The 26,652-nt window shown below is 38.2% G+C and overlaps 1 protein-coding gene across 4 annotated transcripts in view; it reads right to left on the bottom strand.

The window, feature by feature from the left end:
- LOC114696427 (SPHK1 interactor, AKAP domain containing) overlaps positions 1-26,652 on the bottom strand; it is a 151,692-nt gene that overhangs the window by 91,634 nt on the left and 33,406 nt on the right. For all 4 annotated transcript variants that reach the window (XM_028874099.1, XM_028874098.1, XM_028874100.1 and 1 more), the window contains one exon: positions 16,406-16,505. In XM_028874099.1, the coding sequence (XP_028729932.1) occupies positions 16,406-16,505 (100 nt within the window). The remainder of the gene's footprint in view (positions 1-16,405; positions 16,506-26,652) is intronic.

The following is a 26,652-nucleotide window of genomic DNA, read 5'->3' as shown; positions in this document are numbered from 1 at the left end:
GAACCCAATCCCCAATGTGTTGCCATTAAGAGGCGGGGCTCCAGGGAGTGATGGCTGAGCTGGGCTCCATCCTTACCAAAAGGATCAGTGTCTTTACTAAAGGGGCTCCATAATCCTTCCATCCTTCATAGTGTACATATCACTTTGTCCTTGATAAGAAATAGGCTTCATAAGACCCTGAGCCAACTGCATCATGGATTTTTCAACATCCTGGACTTGAGTAACATTACTAATGTATATTAACACATCTGTGACACCTGAATGTTCTAAGACAGGAATGTTACATGGCAGGGAAAGTCAGGAACCCATAGAATCCTAACAAGTCAGGTTGTAATTGCTTTTTCTCCTTCTATCGCCCTTACCTCTCAGATCTATGTAATTTACTGAAACCAAGATGCAAAAATGTGCTTTAAATCCCAGTGCGAGTACCTATGCTCCAAATCCTGAAATCATACACATCTACCCAGACTCTGCCTTTGGGGTTTCATCTTATTTCCACCTCTAGGATCTTGTCTATTCCAGAATGTCATATGCATCTTGTAGTTTAGAGACTTTGCTGAGACAAGTTCTCTTCACTTGGCACAATGAATCTGAAGTTCATTTTGCTGTTATCTGCATTGATTGATTTGCTTTATTTGTTTCTGGGTATACAGAGAATTTTTATTTTTACAACTAGAAAGACATTTGGTTTGTTTATGTCTTTGGATGGTTAGAAATAAAGCTATTGTAGATATTTGCATGCGTTTTTGTTTGGTTTAAGTTTTTTGTGGGGGAGGCATTCTGGATGAACACATAGAAATGAGCATTATTAAGTATTAAGGCAAGTTTACGTGGTTCTAATGAGCCTTTATATAAACTTACCGATTTCAATTTCCATTAGCAAAATGGCAAAATGCAAGTTGCTCCAAGTTTATGCTAGTACTTGGTATTATCAGGCTTTATTTTTAAACTTATCAGTTACAACAGGTGCATAGTAGTATTACATTATGATATTTCTCTTAGTTTTAAGTGACTTATTTCCTTATAAAAATTTTGTTTTGAAACTAATTTTTTAACTTGAGCTCCATAAAAGCTATGGGTGTTTAAACAAAAATCTCAGTGCCAGGTGTGAGATATCACATTCTTCTGTAAGTCTTTCATTAAGGAAGATCCAGAGGTCCTTTAAAATAATACAGGCTCCTGCCATTCTTCTTAGATGTCCACCAGAACTGGATGATAAGACCATATTGCTGAAGATACCATGTACTCTGATCATAAGTTATAGAGAGGTTAAGATGGGTCTGAACTGGAAACTTCCTCCCTAGCTTTCATGGTGCTGGAAATCACTGTGCAAGCTTCTAAGGGAGAAAAGGCATCAGTGGTCTTACATAGCCATCTCTGAAACCTCCATACAAATCACAATACCAGTCTGCAGTGTAAGATGTGCACACTTGTGCAATAGTGGCACAATCATTATAGGAGTAAGCAACCATTCTGAGTGGACTCAAGACCTTATGATACTGTCCAAACCAGGTATAATGGCCAAAGATTTTGTTCTGTGGGAGGTCATAGGCCCTAGAAGGGAGATGAATCTTCTTGAAATAATGTCAACCTGTCTTCTAAATAATTATTTTTTTAAAGATTTATTTATTTATTATGTATACATGCATGACTGCACACCAGAAGAGGGCACCAGATCTCATTACAGATGGTTGTGAGGCACCATGTGATTGCTGGGAATTGAATCAGGACCTCTGGAAGAGCAGTCAGTGTTCTTATCCTCTGAACCACCTCTCCAGACCCTAAATAATTATTTTTAACATTTATTTGTTTAATGTGTGTGTGCATGTACCTGTGCATAAGTGTATTGTGTGGGGGGGTTGTTATGGGCAGAGGACAACTTGATCGAATTACTTTTCTTCTTCCACCATATGGTTCCAGAGATGAAATTCAAGTCATCATGCTTAGCAATGACTTACCTACACATTGTGCACTCTCACTGGCCCAGTATTTATATTCTTACCCATAAATGCCACTCCCAGCCTCAATCAGAATAGTTTCTCTTTTCAGTGAATGGTGGTGAATGACCACTCAAGGTGCTGAGAACAAGAGAAGATTAATTATCCAGCTCTAAACAAGACAGTTATACCATCCACCCTCATTTCAGGGTACCATCAAGAATATGTGACAGAAAGGATGTTAAGAGCCAGCATATACAGGGATAGGCTGCAGAATACCATTTTCTGGACATGACACACCCATTATAATCATGAATTCACAGGAAGGAGCTCCTGTTGTTTGTACTGGATCTGCACAAGAATGGGTGTGTCAACAGTCAGGCATGGGTGAGTGAGAGACTCATGGGACTCTACCCTCACCACTGAGGTATTGGCTACTGATAAAGGAAGAGGGGAAATCATTGCCTTCACTTGTATACCCACTGGTGAAACCACCAGGCTTCAATAGATAGCCCTAATGCTATGACTCTGATCAAGTAAGGCACAAAGCAAAAGGGCAGGAATTTGGGGAAAGGACTTTTAAGGAGAGGGAGTGGTTAATAAGGCTGGAAGATGGATAAGAAATAGCGGGAGAATAATCAGAATGTAGTATGTACACATATGTAAATATATGTATATACATATGAAAAGCTTTTCAATGTCATTATGAGAAGGATATGCCATTTATGCTAGTTTTCTTACTCACTTTTATCTACTCATCTACTTGTTATGCTCTTGCTGTTTTCCCACTGGGCATTGTTAACTGGGGAATCAGTGGGCAAAACAAGACTAGAAATACATGTAGAGTCTTGTTTTGTTCTACTGTGGCAGGACCACAATCAAAGGAGTAATTAATAAACATATATGTCAGATAATGAAAACTATAGGAAAGATCTATGCCAGATGAAGGCTTAAAGAAGTAAGATGCTATTTTGGAAAGCGTATCTTGGCAGGCTTCTCTAACACTGTGATAAAAGATTTCTGAAGGCTGTAAAGATAACATGGAACTGCGATCTGAATAAAGCAAGGTATCAGTCACACTCCCATCCAAGGAAAGAGCAGGGGCCCAGCCAGAGGTCAAGAGCATAAACAGAGGCTCAAAGCAGGAGTATACATTTGAAAGACAGAAAAGAGCCCATAATGGCCAGGGGAGAGAGTTGATGGAAATGAAATTTCCTAGGAGCAGGAAAAGAATCTTTTAATAAGAAGACATCTGTGGCTAAAATGGGACCATGAATTTTCAATTTATGGAAGCATACTAAGATTTTTTTCTCAAATTCCTTTATTATAATTTTGGAATGTTTGGTCAATGGATTAACTGTTTATTGAATTAAGTTTATAATAGCTTAAAAGTCTAGCACACATATACACACATGTACACACACACACACACACACACACACACACACACACACACGTCTAGAATACAGAGGATTTTGCTCAATTTCATACATTTAAGTTCCTGTTGATTTAATCTATGGCTTTGCCGACTTTCCTTTTGGAGTCTTCTGTATTCTACTCTTGGATAAAATACCTTTCCACTGTTTCAAGGAGGAAATTGCACAAAGTCTATTTAAAGCATACCAAACTACTGAGCAGAAACAATGACACCAATAAAAGTCTTGTATAGAAGGGAAGGTGGCAGCCGGGTAGTGGTGGCGCACGCCTTTAATCCCAGCACTCGGGAGGCAGAGCCAGGCGGATCTCTGTGAGTTCAAGGCCAGCCTGGGCTACCAAGCGAGTTCCAGGAAAGGCGCAAAGCTACACAGAGAAACCCTGTCTCGAAGAAAAAAAAAAAAAAAAAAAAAAGAAGCAAAGGTGGCATTGAATAACCTTTCATATTGGGTTTAACCAAATGTCAAGGTAGCATTTTCCTTTCAATGATAATTTAACTGGATGAGTGGGTTCTTGTGTGTTAGTCTCCTTTTACAAGAGAGAACTGGATTCTAGTATATGAGTAATGATTATTCATAGGATATACCTCATAATTCATTTTGGTTGGATGTAAAAGATCCTTGAATTGTGCTACTGATACCTACTAAGACTCAAAATGTTCTAATTGATTATTAGAAAGGGACAGCCAAGTAAAGGGATCCTTTTAGTGTTTAGGATAAAACAAATTCTCGTCATCAAGGAGGAATCACAGCCTAGCAAACACCAGATGAAAGGTGCCATTGGTGGGGAAGTCTGGGGAAGAAAGGGTTGGGTGTGGGATTGCAATGCATTCTGCCCCTTGCTGTAAATGGGGAATGGTAAGGGCTTCAGTAGCTTCAGATAATCGTGCAGCATGGCTAACAGACTGGAGGTTAGCCTCAGCTAAATTATTATTATTTTTTTTTATAGCAAGTGAGTCCTTACTTATGGAATGCTTTTAGCAGCAGTACACGGTTTAATTAAGCTTGTTGCTGGTAAATAAGTATAATACTGATGTACAAAATGTATCTGAGTGTAAAATGGAAATGCTTCATAGGAAAAGGGGACGGAACTATTACTCCATGTACATTGCTTAGCCACTTTGTATGCTAACTTGGGCCAGTATGCACGCTCAGGTGGCAAGCAGTGAACAATGCACTTTCAGTTTTCCCGGATGTCTTGATGTTTACTTGTATTCCACAGTTACACACATCCCACAAGCTACAATGCATCTCACTGCTGTTCTGAGGAATGGATAAGAGGACAATGACAATCCAGAGCTTGAGCAATGCTTGGGACCAGTGAAGAAGTATCAGAAGTGTCTGATACAGACAGAAAGAAGTATCTACTTCTGTCACATCCCAGAGATGTCAGCTGCCCAGAAAAAAAAAAATTCTTTCAAAGTTGATCAGAGCTTTTTTCGTATGAGTGTAACCAGGTTTGAGTGTAGAGTATGAGGTGAGGGCACAACAGAAGCAGACATACTCAGGAAACGGAAATAGAGCCTAATTTATGAATCGTCAGCAATGGCTTGAACACAATCAAGTTAGATTTATAAATAGAAGAAAGTTGATTGATTGCTAAATAATGGCTGTGTGGAACCAATGTATCACTGTACATTTGTAAGATCAGTGAAAGGAAATATTATTTTAATGTTAAGCTATGCAAAATATATGAAAAATCACTTATGAAGGATATATATTTATAAAATGCATCAAAAGCTACTATTGATTTTAAATTCTTTTGTGTAGGTTTGCAGTACAGAATTTAACACTGGACAAAAGGACATGACTTTAATAATGATGTATCACTTCATTATTAAATACTTTTTGGCCCCTGACAACTAAAAGAAAGTGGTAATTCTCTTTCCTCAAATACATTTCTTCTCCAGAAGAAACCATTGGAAACAAAAAGCTTTGTTGGAAGCATTGAAGTAGACATGTAACTTTAAAAACATATTTGCTCATGGAAGTTCTTTTTCTGGGAGCGTATGAGCCATGGAGTAGATCTTCCGGGGTGGGTCAATTCCATGAAAGGGAGAAAAGAGCCTAGTCAGTGTGGGGACACTAATGAATAGGCTCTCTCAGAGAGATGTCTGAGCCAAAGGTGCACTCAGTACATCAATTATATCCTTCTTTCTTCTTTGTAATTGGCAGAATGGAAGACTAGGCATTGTGTGCAAGAGAATAATCCTGGTAGGAAATGAGAAAAGATGTATGCTGCCAGGGCTTTCTGGGGAGAAAGGAGAGCCCACTGTAGGTTTCTAAAGTGAAAGAGTTTTTACATACAGGACTGAGAGAAAAGGAAACAGCCTCTGATGCTTGCTGCTGACAGTGAGCAGGGTGGGAAGTCTTTCTCAAGTACCCCAAGAGAGAAAGAGAACTTCAAATGACAGATTGTGTTTTCAAAACTCAAGACCCATTCCTGGATAGCTATATTTAGTTTACAGTTTAAAGAAAGTTTATGGTAATTGCAAGTACTCAGAAGGAAAGACTTAATTCCAAAAGCATAGTATTGCTCAATTTTCACAAAATATTCTAAGCTATTTTGGGTTTTCAGAGTCCTACTTTTTTTTGGTTTGAAAGAAAGAAAAAGTTCTGCAAGATCCTTGTGGGCCTGTTCAAATATAGCAGACTGGCATGTTGACCTTCAGTCACTGGATAGCAAAATTATTGGAGGAAAGAGGGGAGGGTTCATAAAAAAAAGTCCTCATTATACCAACTTTTGGAATGCAGACAGAAATCATATTCATGTTGAAAATCAAGCCGCAACTGATAGCTTTAGATAAACTGTCCCACAAAAGGTCACAATGTTAACATTTTTTCCAAAGCATAAAATGGTGGTGGGGCACAGGCAGCCTCTCTGGTTCAGGGTGAACTTGACCGCCCCAATGACAAGAGAAGACATTTAGCACCCTGACCTGCTTTTACTGACAGCAGAGGAAATGAGTCCCTGCTGGAAGCCTTCACTATTTGCATTTTGTCCTCAGCACAACCCTGGAGGCTCCTCCATACGAAGTGTCTCGGAATGTGCAGAAGTTTCCTTAGTGGTCAGTGACATTGCTCTCAGAGGCAATCATGGTGTACGCTCTAGATTCTGTACTCATGGTTACCTTTTCCTTTTCCTCAGGGCCTTCCACGCCCCTCTGGAGGGTCTCAACTTGATCACCACTCCAGATGTTTTGGCCTAAATGCTCAGAGGTCATCTTCTGTGTGACCTTCACTGATACGCAGTTTTACCAACCTTGACTTTCATACATGTCTCACCCTGGTTCTCTCTTCTCTCTTCCCACTGCTTCCACATAGGCACTTCTCCTCTTCCCATTTATCCTAGCCAATGAAATGGCCCTTCCTAGCATCCCAGAGTCTAGGCATGTTTGGATCCAAAAACTTACCTTTGACTTTCTAGCTTAACCCTCTTTAAACATCATTTTAATATGATAACTTTCTATTTCCTTTCTTTAAAAAACTTTCCATTTTTTATTTTATTTTATTTTATTTTATTTTATTTTATTTTATTTTATTTTATTTTTGTGTGTATTAGTGTTTTGCATGTGCATGTCTGTACACCATGTGCTTGCAATGCTGGAAGGGACCGAAAGAAGGCATCGGGTCCTCTAGAACTGGAGTTACAGATGGTTTTTGAACCACCGTGTATGTGGTGGGAGTTGAATTCAGATCCTCTGGAAAAGCATACAGTACTCTTAGCTACTGAGCCATATCTCCATCACCCTGGCCCCCACCCTTTTGCTCTAGAACGGATATACAAGAGAGCATCGATCCATTTCTTAAAAAGTGACAAGGCCATTCTTTTGTATCTGATCCTGGGCCTGGAGACAACTAGTGTGCTGCAGGATCACAGAGACCATGCTGAGACACCCGTGTGCTTTACAGAGCACAGGGAGACACTTTCTTCTTTAGATGCAGCCTATTGTTTCTTGTTTTACATATCCTCTCATTCTCTAGGTCTTTCCTCTCTGAATGGAACGAGTCATTACTAGTACAGAACACCATAACCATTCTCCATGATGTTTCTATGTAACTGTTCACCTCAGTAAAACCACTTAGCTTCTTGGGTAAGTTTTTGTTCCAAGCATTTCTCCCTTTAGAGATATGGATTAGAATGTGTTGATGTCTTGCCTCCACATACTAATTGAATTCTCTTGTTAATTGCATGTTCTCAAAAAGATCTGAGTTTATGTGACAGGGTATTTTAAAGAATGAAATGAAACATCAAAAGGCATCTAGTCTGTCACTCCTCAGATATATCTGAGGCACATTGAAGCCACTTCAAGGGTCAGTCACAGGAAAGAATGCTTGAAACTTCAAAGAATGCGATCAGATGTCACAGGAAGATCAGACTGTCTCTGGGCACCCGAGAATTCTCCGTCTGCTGCCTTTGATAAGTCCAAGTTTATGGAGGATTAATTAACATGACATGAAAAGAGAAAGATAGTTGGGGTGTTGATTTTCTCTAAAAATTCATTCTTCATGCCAATAACATTTAGAGACTTTGTTCCACTCTGTCTAAAATGGTAAATCTTTGGTCCATGAAATGAAGCAAGGGCTGAGAATGCTCCACTGTTGTGGGATTATAAGATGGAGTACAATGTGTCCAAGGGAGAAGAAAATGTAAGAGTATTCAACACAGAAGAATACTGCATGAAATGCCCACAGGCCTGACATCACACACTGAGAAGAAAAACATGGGATGCTGTTCCAGTGCTTGGAAAATGTAGTTTAAGCACGTGGGTAGATTCCACAAGCAGACAGTTGCCTGATTCCACTGCTTTGAGATAATAGACTTTGATCTTATAAGGATACAATAGAGACTTTGCACTTAAAGTTCAATGAATATAAAATTAAACCTTATAATAATGTATCTTAAGTAGTCTAAAATCCTTACAAATCAGCTTAAGGAAGCTGACTCTACTTGTCATATTAGGAGTTCCAGCAAGGGAAGCAAGCATTAGGCGGTGACTAGGAGTGAAGCTGTTCCAGGGTCACTGGGAGAGAAGGACAGGTCCTTCTCCCACTCCAAACCCTTCCCAGGTTTCTGCAGCACTGTGTGATTCCAACATTGAACACACACATTTTTGAAAATCACATTTTCAGCATTTAAACTCATTCTAGATCTTCACAGTCACTACATTAGAGTGGCAAGCATATTATACACCGCATACTCCAACTTGGATGGACTGACAGATCTGCCTAATGGGCTTTGCTGAGTAAGTCTCTAAGGTCATATCCAGGCACCAAAGCTTCATTATCAATGTAAATTAATAGAAGGGGGGATTGTAGCAGCAGCAGCGATTCTGTCACTACTATACTGGGCCATGCAGTAACTAGCACCTTATATGACATTATCTGGTAATTTCCCTTGCTTTTAAAAGCAGAGGGACTCGGTGAGAGCATGCTCATTGAAATGCCTTCCTTGTAAGGATGGAGGTATGAGATCACCGCCTAGAATCTACATTTGAAAATGAAATCTAGGAGGAGTTGGGGGAGGTGGAAGATTATGATAAAAATGTATTGCATGAACATTAAAAAAAATTAAAAACCAAAACAAGTCAGGAATCTAATATTTTCTTGTAATACCAGAGCTGGGGCTAGGGAGGGCGAGATAAGCCGATTTCTGACGATCACTGGCAGGCCAGACTAGACTCCTTGATTATTTCCAGGCCAGTGAGAGACCCTATCTCAAAATGAAGTTGGATGGAGTCTGAATAAGGACAACTGAGATTGTCCACCCACAGACACACACCTGCGCACACATCAATATGCCTGCACATACAAATGTACCTACACACCTGTGAACACACAGATAAGAAAACAAGAGAAGGGACATTCCTGCATTTAGAGAGAGCGTGCCCATGTACCTTATTTTGTACACCAGAATGCTTCTAAGAGCAAGAAGGTCCTATCATGAACGCTCCAGACAGTTTCTGAAGCCATGACTACGTGGTCATCTGAAAATTTGGAGAGGCAGCCTCCCAATGTAGAAAATACAAACAGAAACATTCCTCGTTTGAATATGTCTGTCAGAGTGTTTTTTTTGTTTTGTTTTGTTTTTTTAATGCAGTGGCTTTTCCCAGCCCTGGTTTCCAGCGACCAGAGGAGATGGGTCAGATTCCAAAGCCCTGAGAGATTCCTTGTGCAACACATGAAAGAAATCACCACTTTGGTGCTTTTCAGTGGATGGTTATTGTGATCCTCTGATCCTTACCTGACTTCTTCCACTAGCTACCTTAGCAATATGTTGGTTCTGATAAGTGTGCTTGATGAAAAAGTAGTGGAGGCTATTACCTTGGATAAGCTTGGAAATTACCAGCAGATGCCGATTGCCTGCATTATTTTTACTTTTACTGGTGGGTGATTCAGCTGGACAGCAGGCCTTGCTCCTTCCAAGATATAATTAGTCTGTTCTTTTGACTTGCTTTGGGATGAACTTGGTGCGTGCGTGTGTGCGTGTGTGCGTGTGTGTGTGCATGCCTGTGTGTACCTTTGAAACAATGTCTCATTATGTAGTTCAGGATAATTAGGTATGTAATCAAAGCTGACCTTGAATACTTGCCTCTATCTTCTAAGTCCCAGGGCTACAGACCTGGGCCCCATTTAGCATAAATGTATATGCACATTTATGAACATGAGATGCTCACTTCCCCAGTCTCTTTATCTATGATTAATGAGATTTGAAAAAAATGATCAATGATCATTGAGATTAACTGGTAGTAATGGTAATAAAAGCATTGAACCACTCAATGTATTCTTGCTAAGAGTCCATGTTCTGGGTACTCAGAAGAGTTAGACATTGTGAGTCACTTTGGTGTGTATGTTCACAGGTGTGAGTGCAGGTGTGTCAGAGCATGGTGTGAGTGTGGAGGTCAGAGGACAAGCTTGGGTGTAAGTCCTTGCCTTTATCATGTTTGAGACAGGCTCTCTTTGGTTGTTCACTGCTGTGTATGGTGCATGACAACTTCCAGCATCTGGAATTTCTGATGTTTCTCCAAACTCAGGTCCTCATATATTCACAGCAAGCTCTCTGTGGGAGACTAGCTCCCACATTTATGACCAGGCAACTCTTGAGTAGGGTAGAAGTGAGAAATATTTAGATAGAAGGATAAAGGGGAGAGAAACAGATAGAAACACAGAATAGCCTCGGAGGGCCTGGACTCTTATCCCCCAGGCCCCACTGTCTCTTCTAAAGGGCTATTTATAGAAATTCCAAGGAGTGGATCAAAAGACCTTCCCCTAGCACAGCCAAGTGCAAAGCCTTCAAATCACCTAGTAACCACACACGTGGTTAAGCAATCCTCTAATGCAGCCCTGGTGAGTGAAGTAAGCTCAATGTTTACTAGGAACCTTTGTGGACCTCCACAATTCCCCCTTCTGGATATAACAAAGCCCCACCCCCACCAGACCCCTCAGATAGACTGTGCCTGTCTTAGGTCACCATCCTTGATTAATCTTCCTTACCCATCATGGAAATATGATTTCCATCAAGCATACTGACTTGGAAGCTATCAAGAAGAAAGTTACCCACCTTTGGCTGCTACCAGCCTCTGGCAGGAGAGGGTACCAAGCGTAACTCAGCTCTATCCCTGGTCCCTACTGAGATTGCAAACACCTACAGCAATCTCCATAGTTGCCACACCTCCCAGTAATGGAGTAGAGGATAATAAAGATGGAATATCCTTTTTAAAATGGGTCTATGGTGGTTACAAAAGTCTCAGCTGCACCAAGCCCTTTTCCTGGATCGAAACTCTCCTAACAAATGTTCAATAAAACTTTCAAGAGACTATTTTGATTCCCAGAAGAAAACAGTCATTTCAAAACACTTCAAAGTATCCACTCAAGTAAAAAGAAACCCATGCTAATTATAAAAACACTTTTACAAACTAACTTGATTATGGGAAGCTTATCCCTTTGTGGGAGGCCTACCCCTTTCTAGACAGAAACAGAAGGAATGGAAACATCTAGGAAGAAGACAGAAAAGCTCCCCTAATTAAAACATATTTCCCTAAGTTTTACAATTATATTTTAAGCTATCATAAAAAGTATTCAAATATATCTGAAGATAAGATATATTCCTTTAAAAATTAATTTTATCTAGTTTGTCCAGACTAGACAGATATTGATGGAGTAATGCAAACAATTCTAGTATGAACTTACATTCAACATTTACACTGTTCACAAACCCACATTCAACATATACTTATTTATATTCTTTACAAACTTACATTCAAAATGAAACCCTATAGAATTATTTTACAGACTTTATATTAAAAAGGAAACTCTATAGAACTATATTATAAACTATATTCAAAAGGAAACTCTATTTATAAACTTTTAGCACATATCTAGAAAGGATTTCTTAGAGGAATTATTTACCAAACTTATATTCAAGAGGAAACTATTAGCAAACATCTATAGCAAACATCTAGAAAGAATCTCTTAACAGAACTAACATATTCAAAAGCAAACTCTATAGAACTACTTTATAATCTTTAGCAAACATCTAGAAAAGATTTCTAACTTATATCCAAAAGCAAACTCTATTAGCAAGCAACTAGAAGAGGTTTCTTAACTGAACTATTAACAAGACAGAAAGTACACAAATCATTTCTCAAATCAGAGTTTATAATGAGGTTTGATATTATTTTGTAAGTTTTCTTAGAGTTTGAAGAAAGAGCCTAATTTATCAGTGGCTCTTAAACTTAACTGAGGGTAACATAGGGTAAAATTCCCTCTTCTTAATTTTTTAAAGCTGCTTTAGGATTACCATGATCAGGATTACTGATGCCAGTGTTTCCCTCTTGTATCTTAAGCACAATTCAATCACGTAAGTTTTTTTTTTTACACCTGAAGCAATTTTCCAGTGTAAGGACCATTTTTCTTTGTTTTCTAGAATATTTCAAAGTAGCTTATTGACAAATGGTATTAGAACTTTAGTAATCTCCTGAGAGGCAAGCTGTTCACCTGCTCTTAGTTCTCAGGAAGTAAGATTAAGCTTTCTAACATTGCTTTGAAAAGAAATTGCATTCTGAGCTGAAAAAAAACCAGAGTTTTGGGACTGTATCATCATTTTGAGCTAAAAAAACCCTACATTTCCCATAGTGCCTTTCTGTATATCGTCATGCTGTTCCATTAGGTACTGTTTCTCAGACTGCTTTTCAAACTACATTTCCCAGGTTGCCTTTTGGGTATGCCACACTTCCCATTTCTGTATACACAGCTAAAGTCAAGTTTCTACTTTTAGCACAGGAGGTTTTTTAATCAAGCTTTTGCTTTTTCACCATGGGAGATCAGGAGATTTCTGTTCTCCCTGAGCTGATATTGATAGGTGTATTTCTCCAATTAGATAGTTTACTTACTACTGTTTCCAAAGCCGGTAATGCCTGTTTGCATGCACTTCAAACAGGCATTTTGGTACCAGAAGCAAAAACATTCGGGGCTTGCTTTTCACCTTTACCAAGTCAGTGAAAATAAAAGTACTTGAAACAAAGCTTTTTCAGAAAGATTTTTGGGAACTCAAGCTCTGCCTTCCTCGTTGCAGGTAGGATTTTTAAAGCCCGGGCTGCTTTCTCCATGCCAATAGACCCTCCCCAGGTCCTGCACCACCTCTGTTGAGGCTGTGAGGGAGGCCTTCCCTGATCCACTTTCTACCTGCACTTTCTTGCTAGGCTCTAACTGCAGGGAACTTCTGGCTGCTGTTTTTACAGGCTAGCAGAGAGGATTTGCCATATTCTAAGAAATCTGGGTTTTCTAAAGCAATTACAAGTGATTCTCCTGTGCTAATAGATGTTACTTCAAAGGTGAGTAAAATTTTTGACATTACAAAAAAAGAGATCTGAGAAAGAAAAGATCTGAAAAGCTATTGCTAAGTTTTTCCCAAGAAAGCTTTCAGTTTTTGAGAGAAAGATTATCAAGTTTTTCTAAGACTTTTATTCTCTAAACTTTGGCTTTACTGGCCAAGAGGAAACTAATTCTGATGGTTTGATGTTTCCATACAGTGGCAGCATCAGCAGATCAGCAGAGTGAAAAGTTTTATTTTACCTAAATCCACCTCAGGGAAAATTCTTTCCCCTGCCGCTTGGGACTTAAACTGTTCACAGGCCAAAAACTTCCCACAGGAATCTTTTTCTCCCTGTTTTTTTTCTCCTCTTCGATAGATTTTTTTTCCTCTGATTTTTCACCAGGATTTTGCACTCACAGTCCCATAGTTGGAAATTCAAGAACATAGTGTCTCTGTCTTGTTGCTTGTCTTATATGCTATATTCCTACATTCTACTTTTCTAAGTTTTTTCTTTTTATCCTAAATTTTTTCTACACTCTATTCCTACATTTTGCCTTATATTTTTTTACTTAATTTTAAAAATTAAGAGGTAAAAATAAAGAAACCCAGATAGAAAGAAATCTGCACTGCAGCCTCACTTTTCAACTTTGGCATTCCACTGCCTAACCTTCACACCCAAGAATAAAATACATCACCTTCATTTTTCAATTCCTTATCTCGGCATGCTTCACACCCATGACACCCCCTTTCTCCTTTTGCCAAGTCTCTGGGCTCCTATTCCTTGATGCCATTTGTGGGAGACTGGCTCCTACACTTATTTCGACCCCAGGGACTCTTGAGGAGAGAGGGACAAAGATTTAGATAGAAGGATAGAGGAGAGAGAAACAGATAGAAACACAGGACAGCCTCAGGTGGGCATGGGTCCTTATCCACTGGCCCCCAATCTCTCTTCTAAAGCGTTATTTATAGGAATGCCAAGGGGTGGAGCAAAGACCTCCCCCTAGCACAGCCAAGTACAAACCCTTCCAATCGCCTTGTAACCATGCACGTGGTCAAGCAATAATGCAGCCCTGATGGGTGCAGCAAGCTCATATGTCACTAGGAACCTGTGTGGGCCTCCACAGCTCTCTATCCAGTAAGGTATCTCCAAAGCCTCTGGCGTATTTTTTTAAGGTAACACAAACAATTCTACTCCAAAAGGTATGTGACTGTGACTAAACAGTTACTATTGAAGAATCATGTAAATGTAAGTATAGAAAATACTTGAAATAAATAGGATACACTATGAAGATTTTTAAACTTAGAAGTACATATAGGTCTTGGCTAATTAGCAGCAGACCATTGGATATTCTGTTCACCCATTCAGATGCTCACCATGCACAGGGCCTAAAGCAAATGCATTTCCCTGTAGCAACCGCTGCCTCCTGGGTGCTCTCTTATCTCTTGATTCTTCTTCTGTTTCTTTTACTGAAATAGATTGTCTCTCACATAATATATCCTGATTATGGTTTCCACTCCCTCTACTCCTCCCAGTTCCTCCCAACCTCCCCTCCTATCTGCATCCACCCCCTTCCTGTTTCTCCTTAGAAAACAAACAGGCTTGTTAGGAGGACTTGTTTCTCACCTACTCTAGACTGTCTTGAGATATGACTATAATTAACTTGTGAATTCTTGCCTTACTTTCCACAAGAGAAAACAGAATTATCTATTAAACTAGATCACAAATGTTTCTGTTAAGGGCAGTTTGTGATCCGTCTTTGTATCTACCTTCTAGATTTAAGAGGCTTCTGAATATACCTAAGTTGAACTACATGAAATTAACTAAGTTTGATCCCTTTGGGTCTGTAACAAAAGGTAGTTTTATATGACTAAACCTATTAACAATTGTTCAGAAACAATGGTAGAATGAGGCTATATTTAAACGTTTTAAATCTTATCTGTATATGCATGCATATTTGTTCATATGATATACATAAATATTACATGTATATGATGATAAAAATCTTAGAACTGAGTTTTGGGTTTAACTTGTTTTAATTGAGGTGTGATCTTGCTACATAGCCAATTGCCCTAAAACTGCTGTATTACTCAGGCTCTCCTCATCACCCCTGACTGCTTTTAAGTTTTTGAGTACACACCCTGCTTCTACTAGGTGTCAGTTCAGTAGCTTCCAGACATGAGTTTTTGAAACAAAAAGGAGCATGGCCACCTTCTCCTCCATAGAAACGGCTGTAACTAAGATAACATCATGAATTACCCTGTCATTATTAAGTTATTTTTCTGGGACTGTACACTCTTTGACAAAATTATTCTGTCTAATAATGTTAGTAGTAGTTAATCTTTCTTTGGGGGTGTTTATGATATGGCAGACATGGTTCTTAGCACTTCACATCTGTTGCCTTGTTCTGGTCTTGTCTCACTCTGTTGAGGTAGGTAATATCATTATCTTCATTTTTCAGATAAGGAAATTGAGTCATCCAGAGCTAGTCATTTTCGGCCAATCACACAACTCACAATGAATGTGGAGCTGGTTGTCAGATCCAGGTATTGTGGCTTCAGTACTTTCAAACACCAAAATAGGCTCTCACCAATAGGAATATATGTGCTTTAGAAATGTGAATGCATAGAAAATCCACTGGTTTTGTGAAATACGTAGCATCTAGTAAGTACTGCATGATTTGAAGTTATAGACTCGGAAATGTACCTAAGGTGTGAAGGCTTGCAGCTGACTTCTCTTATATAAAGTTCAAAATAATTTCCAGTTGTAGAATCTCACTATCCTACACTAATTGGGACTTAAAGCACAAATTCCCTATAGATAATTTATGACAGGAAAAATCATAATACATCCTACTAAAAGGCCTTAATTAGTTAGACAGGTTTATTCTTTATTACTATTATTTTTGGTTTTTTCGAGACAGGGTTTCTCTGTGTAGTTTTGGTGCCTGTCTTTGGGCTTAGGTCCTGGAGAACAGGTGGGGTTGGGCTGGTTGAGCAATAGAGGCTTATCATTTTCAAGTGAGGGCTTTGGGAATTGTTCAGTTATTGCGTCATTTCTATGAATTACATTTAAAAAAGTGTCATCAAGACACACTTGGCAAAGCAACATGCAGGTAATTTGGTCGTTTCCCTAGTTGTTGCTACATAAGGAAACATGCTGGAAAGACCAAGCTCAGCTGCTCTCCTACTGTCAGGAAGAAAGTGTCATGAGGAAGGGTTACCTTCTTACAGGCCGTGATGGAGCCAGCCAGGCTGCCTGCTGCACTGCTACTGTTCTGCTGTGGTTCCAAAACTTCATGTATCAGCGGTGACTCCACGTTGCTGTGTGTGCCCCAAATGCAAAAGAAAAGAGAGCACAGTCCAGTGAGTCACCTCTCTATTTAGAAATGCAGAGCAAATCAAGCATTGCATGACAGCAAACCCATCTTTTTTGATTGTGCTCAACACCACCAGTCTTCCTGCTCAAATTGGCCTTTCTGTGTCGGGTTCACGTTGGGAAGTGGAAATATGATGGACAATCATATTGTGAGCAGAAAACTGCAAGCCATTGCTCCCCAGTGCTTAAATGGACACAGTCCCATCTGTCTGACTTGTAACATGGCTAGCCACTTTTCTTAGAAAGTTTCTAGAACCAAATAAAGCCTTCTCACTTGTCACATTAACTCAGCTCTGCCAAATCAACACATCATAAAATACTCATCTCATTTTTTTTTTCAAAGTGAAAGTTAAAAAAACAATTAGCCAGGAGGATAGCATGACATGACACCAGAAAGAATGTAAGCTCAGCAGGGCCAGTCACACACACACCCCTTACCATCTCTATGGTGGCAGAATGTCCTTCAACTTGTCTGTTTCCAAAACTTGAAATGCTTCCCTATTCTGGACCTAAGAAGGATTGGTAGGAGTGATCCACTAGCTTACCAAAGCTACTTGGAAGAACAATAGCAACAGGACACGGAGTTATCTTCCTGAATCCCTGCCCAGAGAGCTTGAGTGACTCCAAAAAGGAATAAGGGATTATGTTCTGTATTCACAGACCAGGTGTGGTGGGCCAAGATTAGCTTAAGATGATCTTGCCTGTCACATGTTTTGTAACATGTCTATCAATAATTTGTAACCTCTATTAGCCTAATATTCCTTTTTTGCATCTTTCTTCCATCTTTTACTCCAAAAGATGGAACAAAATTTCATTGGGTTTGTCTATGTACAGAACTGCACAAATCTTTTTAAAGGTTTAGGATTGTTGCTGCATTTTTAAGAGGTGATTAAAAACTGAGGGTTTTATTTATTCAAAATCTGCTTTTCATTACATAACTGACAGTTGAAAATTAGGCCCCCTTTAAATACTAAAACATCCAGTGAATTATTAAAGCATCGCTAAATATTGCTTTCCTTCTGAAAATATGACAATTTGGAATTTAAAGACATCCTCATATCTAAGACACGTGCTCTGCTGTGATTGTCATTACACAGATACACACAATTCATCAAAGAGTACCTTTTGAAATATTATTTAGTGGTTTCATATGAATTTTTTGAGATGTAGATAGCTTTTCTTAAAAAAAAAAGTTTAAAAAAGTAAATCAATTCAAATAAACAGCATGTTCTCTTAACAGCATCCTAACTCTCATTTCAGGTTATAAATTAGTTTTATGAGATCAGGATGTGAGTGCAGTCTGCTGGCGTTTCCATTAATTATAGTAAATGATGGTGTTTTGTGACAAATCATAGGATCCAGTAAAGTTTCCATAGAGTTCAAACTTCTCATGTGTTACTTTCTGAGTAATTGATGCTTTGAGAACTACAATGAATCCAATATAAAGGAAGGGGCAATACCCACATTTTCCTTGCTTAAGGAAGGAAAAGTAAGAGGAAAAAGTAAATGAAAGGGAATAGTCATGGAAGATGTGGAGTCATAGAGTAAAAGAGGGAAGAAAGATGCGAAGAAAGAAGGATAGGTTAATATAAGTTAGGTTACAAATTATTGATAGACATGTTACAAAACATGTGACAGACAAGATCATCTTAAGCTAATCTTGGCCCACCACACCTGGTCTGTGATTACATAAAATAATCCCTTATTCCTTTTTGGAGTCACTCAAGCTCTATGGGCAGGGAGGGATTCAGGAAGAAGATACCCCTGTGTCCTGTTGCTATTGTTCCCCCAGGTAGCTTTGGTAAGCTAGTGGATCACTTCTACCAATTGTTCTTAGGTCCAGAGTTAGGGCATATTTCACATCTTTTTTACAGGATTAGGGAACTGAGGAATAGGAAGTAGAAGGCTTGAGAGGTAAAACTGAAAAAGGTTCCAGACTACTCGCTGCTGATGAAAAACAGTAGAGATAGCAAGTCAACAAGCTCCAACTGCCCTAGAAGGAGCTTCATCTGGTTTAAAGAATTGACTAGACCCCAAGTCAACAAGAGGGTGATGTGGGAATGAAGAAGAGTGAAGCCTCTGTAGCTGCCCACCAAGCATCTACTACTGGGTTTTAGAACCGTTCACTCATCCATTAAAAATGAAGAAATAGAAACTCTGTCCATAGATTTCCTGGTGATAGTCTGTCTCCTTTTATTGCTGGGGCACACTAGCTAAATATAAGATGCATACAGGAGTTTAAGTTTTGTTACCTGTCTACTAGGTTTATTCCATTTGCTCAAGTAAGACTTATAGAAGTAATAAATAAGTTAACTATGTATACACATATTTAATCACTGTTGTGAGAATCAAATTTAAAAAAAAAGAAATCGAGTAACATCATAGAGTCAGTGTAGTATATTACTTAATGGCAAGCATTATGTACCTTCACCATACCAACATTGGAAGCAGATATTACTCCCCATCTCCCAAATCACCAGAAATGGGACTTTGGTGATATTTAATATCCACAACAAAAATGTAGAAATGTTTGCCTTTCAAAATCATGTTATATGGTGTAGATTTCCATTGCATGACTCTACAATTGTCTCCATCTGTCCTATGCCATTTTGGGATAGAGATGGGGATTTTGAATTTTTACAAAGATTTTTGTTCTTAGTCTCCTGGGAGGTAAAACTTTGGATGCTGCAGGATGAGACCAGACAGTGGTGACATGAAACTCATGTGTTTATTAATATGAACTCTACTTAACATGAAAATAATTGTTGTCAAGATACATGTTACGGTTCTATAACCAGCTCTAATGGGCAAGCCTGTAAAGTCTTCCCTGGGACATTTTCCTTTGATTTGATAATATTGATGAAGGCCAGCTTTCCAGGCTGATTTTCATGTGGAAGCTTATAAAATGTTTCAGTGAGAAGGAAGATAAAATGGGAAAGAAGATATAAAAGCAAAGTATGATGGAAAGCAATGACTTTTAAACTGGCCCCTCCATCAAGAAGCCTTCTTAACAGAAAAAAAAAAGTCATTTGTGAACAAATGAGGTGTTCAGGGATCACTGCACTGCCTGTATCATTGACTCCTGTGGAGTGAGGGAGTAGGCCAACATCCAGGGTCACATGATTTCCCCAGAGACAAGTTTTCTATATATTCCTACTTAAAACTTGGTTCAGGAGCTAGCGCCAATTTTAAGAATCTGTGGCTTGTTAGAAACCTGGAAATTTGGGTCCTTCCTTATAACTACTGAATTAGAATTAAAAAAAAAATTGGCATTGAAGTCAGGTGACTTCCATGCCCACTAATGTCTGAAAAGTACTTTTCTGTCATGCTAAGTGATGTGCATTCTAATTTGCCATGGTCCTTTGTACATGATGTTTTTCACCTGGGAACATTCTTTCTAATGTGCCTCCCTCTTTTATTAATAATCCCTCCTCTATCAATTGTGGCTCAGCTTATAAATTGCTTCAGGTTTCTCTTTCCTACCTGCCCCCCAACCAACCATGGAGAGCACAATTCCTCTCTGGCATCCTCCCAAATTCCCATGAACACACAAACACATTGACACTCCTTACTATTCCCACTACAATCTATGAAGTGAGATACTCACTGTCCTCTGTATCCCAGGAGCATCCTGAGCCACATCCGCCACAGCACTCATCAAGAAGGCCGATCTATGGATAGTATTTCTCTGCCTCTCCCTTTAGGATGTGAGTTTTAAAAGGGTAGCAACTACAGAGGACCCAGGATAATGCTAGGCAGCAAGCAATTGCTGAGGCTATTTGTTCCCATCTTTCTGGGAAGTCAGTTAACCTCAAAAGATTAGACACAAACATGTGTTCGCATTCATTGTTTAATTTTCAGCAGCAGTGACAGATGGTAGGATAAGCTGTATCTGAGAAGATAATTTGAAGTATTTCCCAGGATAGTTTTAATGAAAAGAAAAAACCACCCCGCTGTTATTGTTGCTAAACACAGTGTAAAGTCAAACACTTTTAGTAGCTTATAAAAAATAAGGTTTGGTCTTGATTTCTTTCCACTTAAAGGGTGCTTTTGGTAAAAAGGAGTGATTATCATTTGCTGTTTGATTGTGTCGGCCCTTGTCAAGGATGTGTACTCTTGAGCTCTATACTAAATCCTTTCATCTCAACACTGGAAGAAAAGACCCAGATCCATCTGACGAGGTCTTGAATAAAAAATTGAGATACCGTCATTATTATCAATTTAAGAAAGTATTGCAATTGTGAATTATTTAGAATTCAAAATATGTGTTTGCACAGTTTAAAATGAAAGGTTGCTCTACTGAATGTCCTTAGTTTATCCTCATCCAAAGAGATTTACCTGCTTTGTGAAGGTCAGGCATTTAGGTCAATCTTTCAAAAACCAGTTTGTAGTACAAATCACATGATGTGCTAGTCTCTTGCGTTTCTCTCCTGAGCCACCTCTTGACTGAGACTTGGTTGTTGTCTTTCACTAAGCTTTTAGTTGACTTTTGTGAGTGCCCTTTTTAGCTATGCCTGGACCTTGGTCTACTGAGCCTTATATTAACAATACATTTCCTACCACATTTTAGCAAGAAGCCTCTGAAATTGAGTGTCTGTCCAACTTTCTCAAATCTTCACCCTTGATATAGTCCTTGACCTGTCTTTAAGAAATACACTTAGTTCTGTTTCATACACTCACCCTACCTTGATATGCCTTCTTAATACTTCCCTGTTTGGTGATCCTTTCATCTTGCCTCTTGTCTATAAATTTCTCCTTAGTATATTCAGAGTTAAGTCTGGATCTGCACTAATGTCACTTGTACCCATTGTAACAGCTTACATAAACTCTACCCTGCCAACTTTGGCACCTGGTACAAAAACAAATTTGTTTTACACTGTATTCTCTAGTTGCATCAAGCAGGCAAGATTCTATGTTCTTTTTATTTCAATTTTGTGCCCATATGTATGCCCTACCCCCCACCAGTTTGGAGATATCCATGCAAATGAATTCTTGACCAATTTAACTGTGGATGAAAAGCCTATTAAGTCCTCATGAGCACTAAGTGTTTAGAAAATTTATCAGAGGAACCAATAAGTCAAACTTGAACGTATTTGGAGATCATCTTATATTTATCTTGTTCCAATATTGAAAGGTTTTCAAATAACTGAGGAATGAAGTGTAGACCCCTGATATTGTACACCAGTAGAATAATGATAACAATGCTATCAAGTGGCCATCTTTTGATGTTCCTACATGAAGACATTTTAGAAGCATGTGAAAAACAAACACCTCACTACCTGTTGTCACAATTATACTTCAAAGCAAGTATAGACAATAGAATAACACTGTGATACATTATCAAGAATGAAAGATATTACCTTAGGAATAAAAAATAGTTGATGACCCTTCCCTACCATTTTTTTTGTCCTTGGATCGCACAGACTGTCCTTGCAGACCCAAGCTTGGGTACCATCTTTGTTCAGTGCTTAGTGAAGACAATAAAAGTCTACAAGAGGTCTTTCATTATTAATCATAAAACAAGTGGGTTGTTCTTGGCAGAGATAATGACCACAAATTAGCTATGCTCTAATTCAATCTTGACAATTAAGTAGCAGACAAAGAACAAAGGCCTGATTATAGTCTTGTTACTTTCTCTGAAATATAATTGGCAAAGCCAAAAGCTAGTAATTTCTCTGTATTTGGTACTACTTGTACTGAAGTCTTTTATACTAAAAATTGTGTTGAATATTGTATAATTAAAGTTCTTTATTGGGAGATCTCAAAAATCTAGCAGCTATGTCCATAAATAATCTGGAAACACATCTTAATTAGATACTAGGCAAAATGACTGGATTAAATAGGAAATACAACCAACAGTGATTGTTCATATATGAAAAGGATTGTGGTGTCTCATACTGTTATGGACGGTCCAGAGTGGTGAAGAGCACTATGTCTGCATGTGTGTTTGCAGAGCAGTGTCTGTGTGTCACATACTGGGCTTTGTAAATGACAGGCAATATATACACGGCTTTAATCACTACTATGTAGATTTTTAGATTTCATTTTTTTTTAAATGTTGCTTCACAGTCTTGGGCTTCACCAAGATCCTAAGATGTAATTTGGAAACTGTACCACCTTGCTCAGGAAACAGATTCAGCCAGCAAACACAAAGACTTGTGTGCCTTTCTGTACTAACTAAGGCTATGGGGGAAATTCCTTCAAAGCATATAGGCTACCAATCACATGTACAAAAACATGGACTAGTAACATTAGAACAATACATTCATATCACTATTGGTAAGTTAATTTTTCATGAATAAGTATTCATATAGGAATATCAATTTTGATTGTTTATTATATGAATAGTTATACCAAAAGAACATCACCTTTTAAAAAAAAATAAAAGGTGTTTCAGCTGCAAAGATAAACTATATTGTGTATGTTGCTTCATTCAGCTACATCAGACCTTAGTCCAGGTGAACTTAGGAAACATGTTATAGACGTTGTCTCAGCTCCCTCCTGCTCAGTACTTCCATCAAACTACCTAGGCAAGAGCCTCTCTGGATTATACAATTCTTCACCACACCATTCATTTTTCCTAAGGTTGCTATGGTTTAATATCTCAGTATTTGCACTCAGTAGTATGTTTTACTTAGTTGCTAAGTTATGCCTACACTGTAGATAAGAAGTTAAGTATTAATATATAACCTAATATTACGTCCTGTCAAATAACAGCCCTAGATTTGCTCTGCCAATCCTGACACTGCAATCCTTCTCCACTGTGCTTGCTACCAATCCCTCTCAGTTTTTGTTTCTAGGACAAAGATAAATGAGACCAAATGTAGCCAGCTCCCAAAGCCCCAGTGTTCAAGAAATCTCGCTGTTAGAGTGACTCAAACCTCTCTAATATTAAGTTGTTTTTCTGCTCACCTAGGGAACGTAGACACCATGGGCTACTATGGTGGTTTTATAAGATTTCCTGTAAAATGGCAAAAATAGATGGTGTGAAAAGTACTCGATATGAAGCTGAGAAATGATGCCACCATACGTCGTTCTAAAGATTTGTTTATTCCGATAAGCCTTCTTGTTAGGCTTGCACACATTTGGAAAATATAATATATGCAGAATTCTAAAATAAATACATACATATTTAGTTTTGTCTTCAGACATGAGGTTTCAAGATATTCAGAACAGACATTTCTGTATTTAGGGAGATTTGTGAGCATTATCATGATGTCACAAAATGAAGACTCACAAAGTTCTTTGAAAGTCCAAAGACCACAAGAGAATTCAATTAGTCTATGAAGACCATAAAAAGACCACAAAATAAGTGTCCTGCTCAGGCACACAATGTTTTTTTCTATCATATGGAAAATATTAAACTAAAATATTAAACTAAACTTCAAAGATACCAAAAAATATTATATGGCAAAAACCTGAATTAAAGATGTTTCTAGAGCAAACAGGTTGTTTTACAAAAAAAAAAAAAAAAAAAAAAAAAAAAAAGACTGCTACTTCAACTTGCAAAAAAAATCAATAAGATTATTTCAATGAATATATAACAATTATTTTTCTAAGGTAGCTTGTGCTTTTTTATCATGTTTTCCTGTTTGCTGTATATAAGATTGTTTGGCAGAATCTTTCTCCCAGAGATTCCGGAAGAAAAGATTCTTCATTTAGCATGAGCATCATGCCTCACAACTGAAAGGGAGTCATGTGACTGGAGAGAAGGTAGAGGATGGGCTGAGCCATGCAGGGAGCAAAAGAGGAATGGCAGGAAGTGTGTTGGTGGAGAATACAGATATGGGCCACTCCAATGTGTCTACTCTGGAGTATAGATTTTGAGAAATGTTTGTTGGTAGCTAAGGAAAGAAATACATTTTTTGATCATCCAGATTATGAAAACTATTACTCTATTCCATTGCCAAGAACAATAAGCACTGGCATGTTGTTTCTGGTAGTAAACATTCATGGCTTTTCTGGAAAGCAACCTGATCAAGCTTTCCCCTAATTTCACCCATTCTTGATTATTACCTATGTATAATGGTTTGAATGAGATATCCCCTATATGCCTTGGGCATTTCAATACAGTGAAAATGGGCTGTGTGATGTGACTGGAAGAAACAGGAAAGCCAACAAAGCCAGCAAGCCCTGCCTTAGGCCGAAAGTCGTGCCCCACAGCAAAAGCATCTCGGTTGCTGGGGAGAAATCTGTTATGCTAGGTAAGTGTCTGTGAATCTACATCTCCCTCCTGAGACTTCTGGATTAAATCATAGTTGTCTGTGTCAATGAATAATGGAATAAAGTTAAACCCAGAGAATCCCATGGACTGCTTCACTATGAACAATGAGACAGGAGCAGCTCTCAGAGTCTGCTGGGTGGCATTGCTAGTACTGTGTAAAATAATACCATGTCGCAAATACAGGTTTTTTTTTTTAAGGTGTGCATCATAATTTGTAAGGTTACCAATTCTAATGGCTTCATTTTCCTTCATTGTCTTTATGAGCTCAGGACTTGAGCTGAACCCTTTATTGGATACATGAGAATGTTTTATAAAAAAAACCAAAGCATGTGGGAAGGTTATCAGAAAGCACTAGAATGTTATTACAGTTATGGTTTACTCCTTAACTCCCTCCTTACAAATGCACTTTCGTTTAATGACTTCAAAAAGCACAGTTTGTTAAATCTCAAAAAAAAGATACAAATAGGAAAACAAACTTATAACAGAGGAGGGATATATCAAAAATAGCAAAAGTATAAACAGAACCCACAGATTAGGAGCCATGTTTCTCTGCACAGTTGAATTAGCTTCTAGTACTTGAAAACAGAAAGAGTATACCTATAAAAAAAATACTGGGAGGGAGGTAAATTGGCCTATACCAGACAGTAATTCCTGAATGTAATATTTTAGTAGTATCAGCTGTTATATTCATTTTATTGTAAGTACTGATGTAAAGTATTTGATTATTTTACTGCAGATAACAAGTATCCCAGACATATTATTCATCTTACGTTTTCTTCCCTCGAACTTTTTGTTTGTTTGTTTATGCTTTTTGAACCAGAAAAGCTTTTGGTTTACATTTTTCCCAAAATAATTTTATTTATCTAAAGTGCTTCCAGTTCCAGCATGTTTAAGAGTAAGTTACAAAGGCCCTCTGCCTCCTCCACACATAGTCACCAGCATGCTATACCAGGTTGGTCTGCTTATTACAACTGGCAAACCTACCTCCAAAGGTATGTCATTATCACCCCAAGTTCACAGTCTGCATTCGGGTTCACATTTTGTGCTGTAAATTCTGTGGATTTGGAAGAACAACATGTGTCTACTATTATGGTATTACATGGGGCACTTTCAAAGCTCTGAAATTCCCTTGTGTAATTTCTGTTCAACTCTGCACTGCCTAGCCACAGATTTTCAGTTTATAAAGCCATGTGTTCCCGGATTGCATCTTACTTTGCTCTGAGTTTTGGAATTGGGAACTTTGAAACACTGTTGAAATGCAGATGGGGCCTTTTCGTCATCTTAACAGAAAGCTTTGTAACTTATCATTGCTGGAATAATTGATCATTTTCCTTTCTCCATAACAAAACTATCCATAAAGAAATTATGATTCAGTAAATATATCTTTACCTCTCAACCTTAACACATGCCAACTTCTCTTTAAGGTACAACATTTGTACCTAAGAGAGGTTTACAACTTCAATGAGATTAAGTTAGAATTGCCACACTTTATCTTTCAATATATTATTTAGTTATTGATATGGAAAGGGTACTTGACTCACAATGAGACTCCACAAAAGATAACAGTGCCCCTAACTAGGCATCCTTCTATAAATGTGATAGATTCAATTATGAAATTGCATTAAGGATCTTTTGATCAATCTTCAAGTAAGTTGAATATTAAGAACAAAGTCTTAATTTCTGTTTATTTTTTGTATATGAGAGCTGATACTACTAAAATATGAGTGTCAGTGAATGTATCAGATACATAGGAATAATCCACGTGTACCCCAAATGAAACATTTACATTTTTAAAATTCAATAGTTTATTTATTGTAGACCATGCAAAACATCTGTAAGTCCTAATGACAGTTTTTGAAGCTTTTAGG

This window comes from Peromyscus leucopus, chromosome 13 (assembly GCF_004664715.2).
Source record: "Peromyscus leucopus breed LL Stock chromosome 13, UCI_PerLeu_2.1, whole genome shotgun sequence".
NCBI lineage: Eukaryota > Metazoa > Chordata > Mammalia > Rodentia > Cricetidae > Peromyscus > Peromyscus leucopus.
Note: the sequence above shows the minus strand (reverse complement) of the source record. Positions and strands in the feature narration are given on the sequence as shown.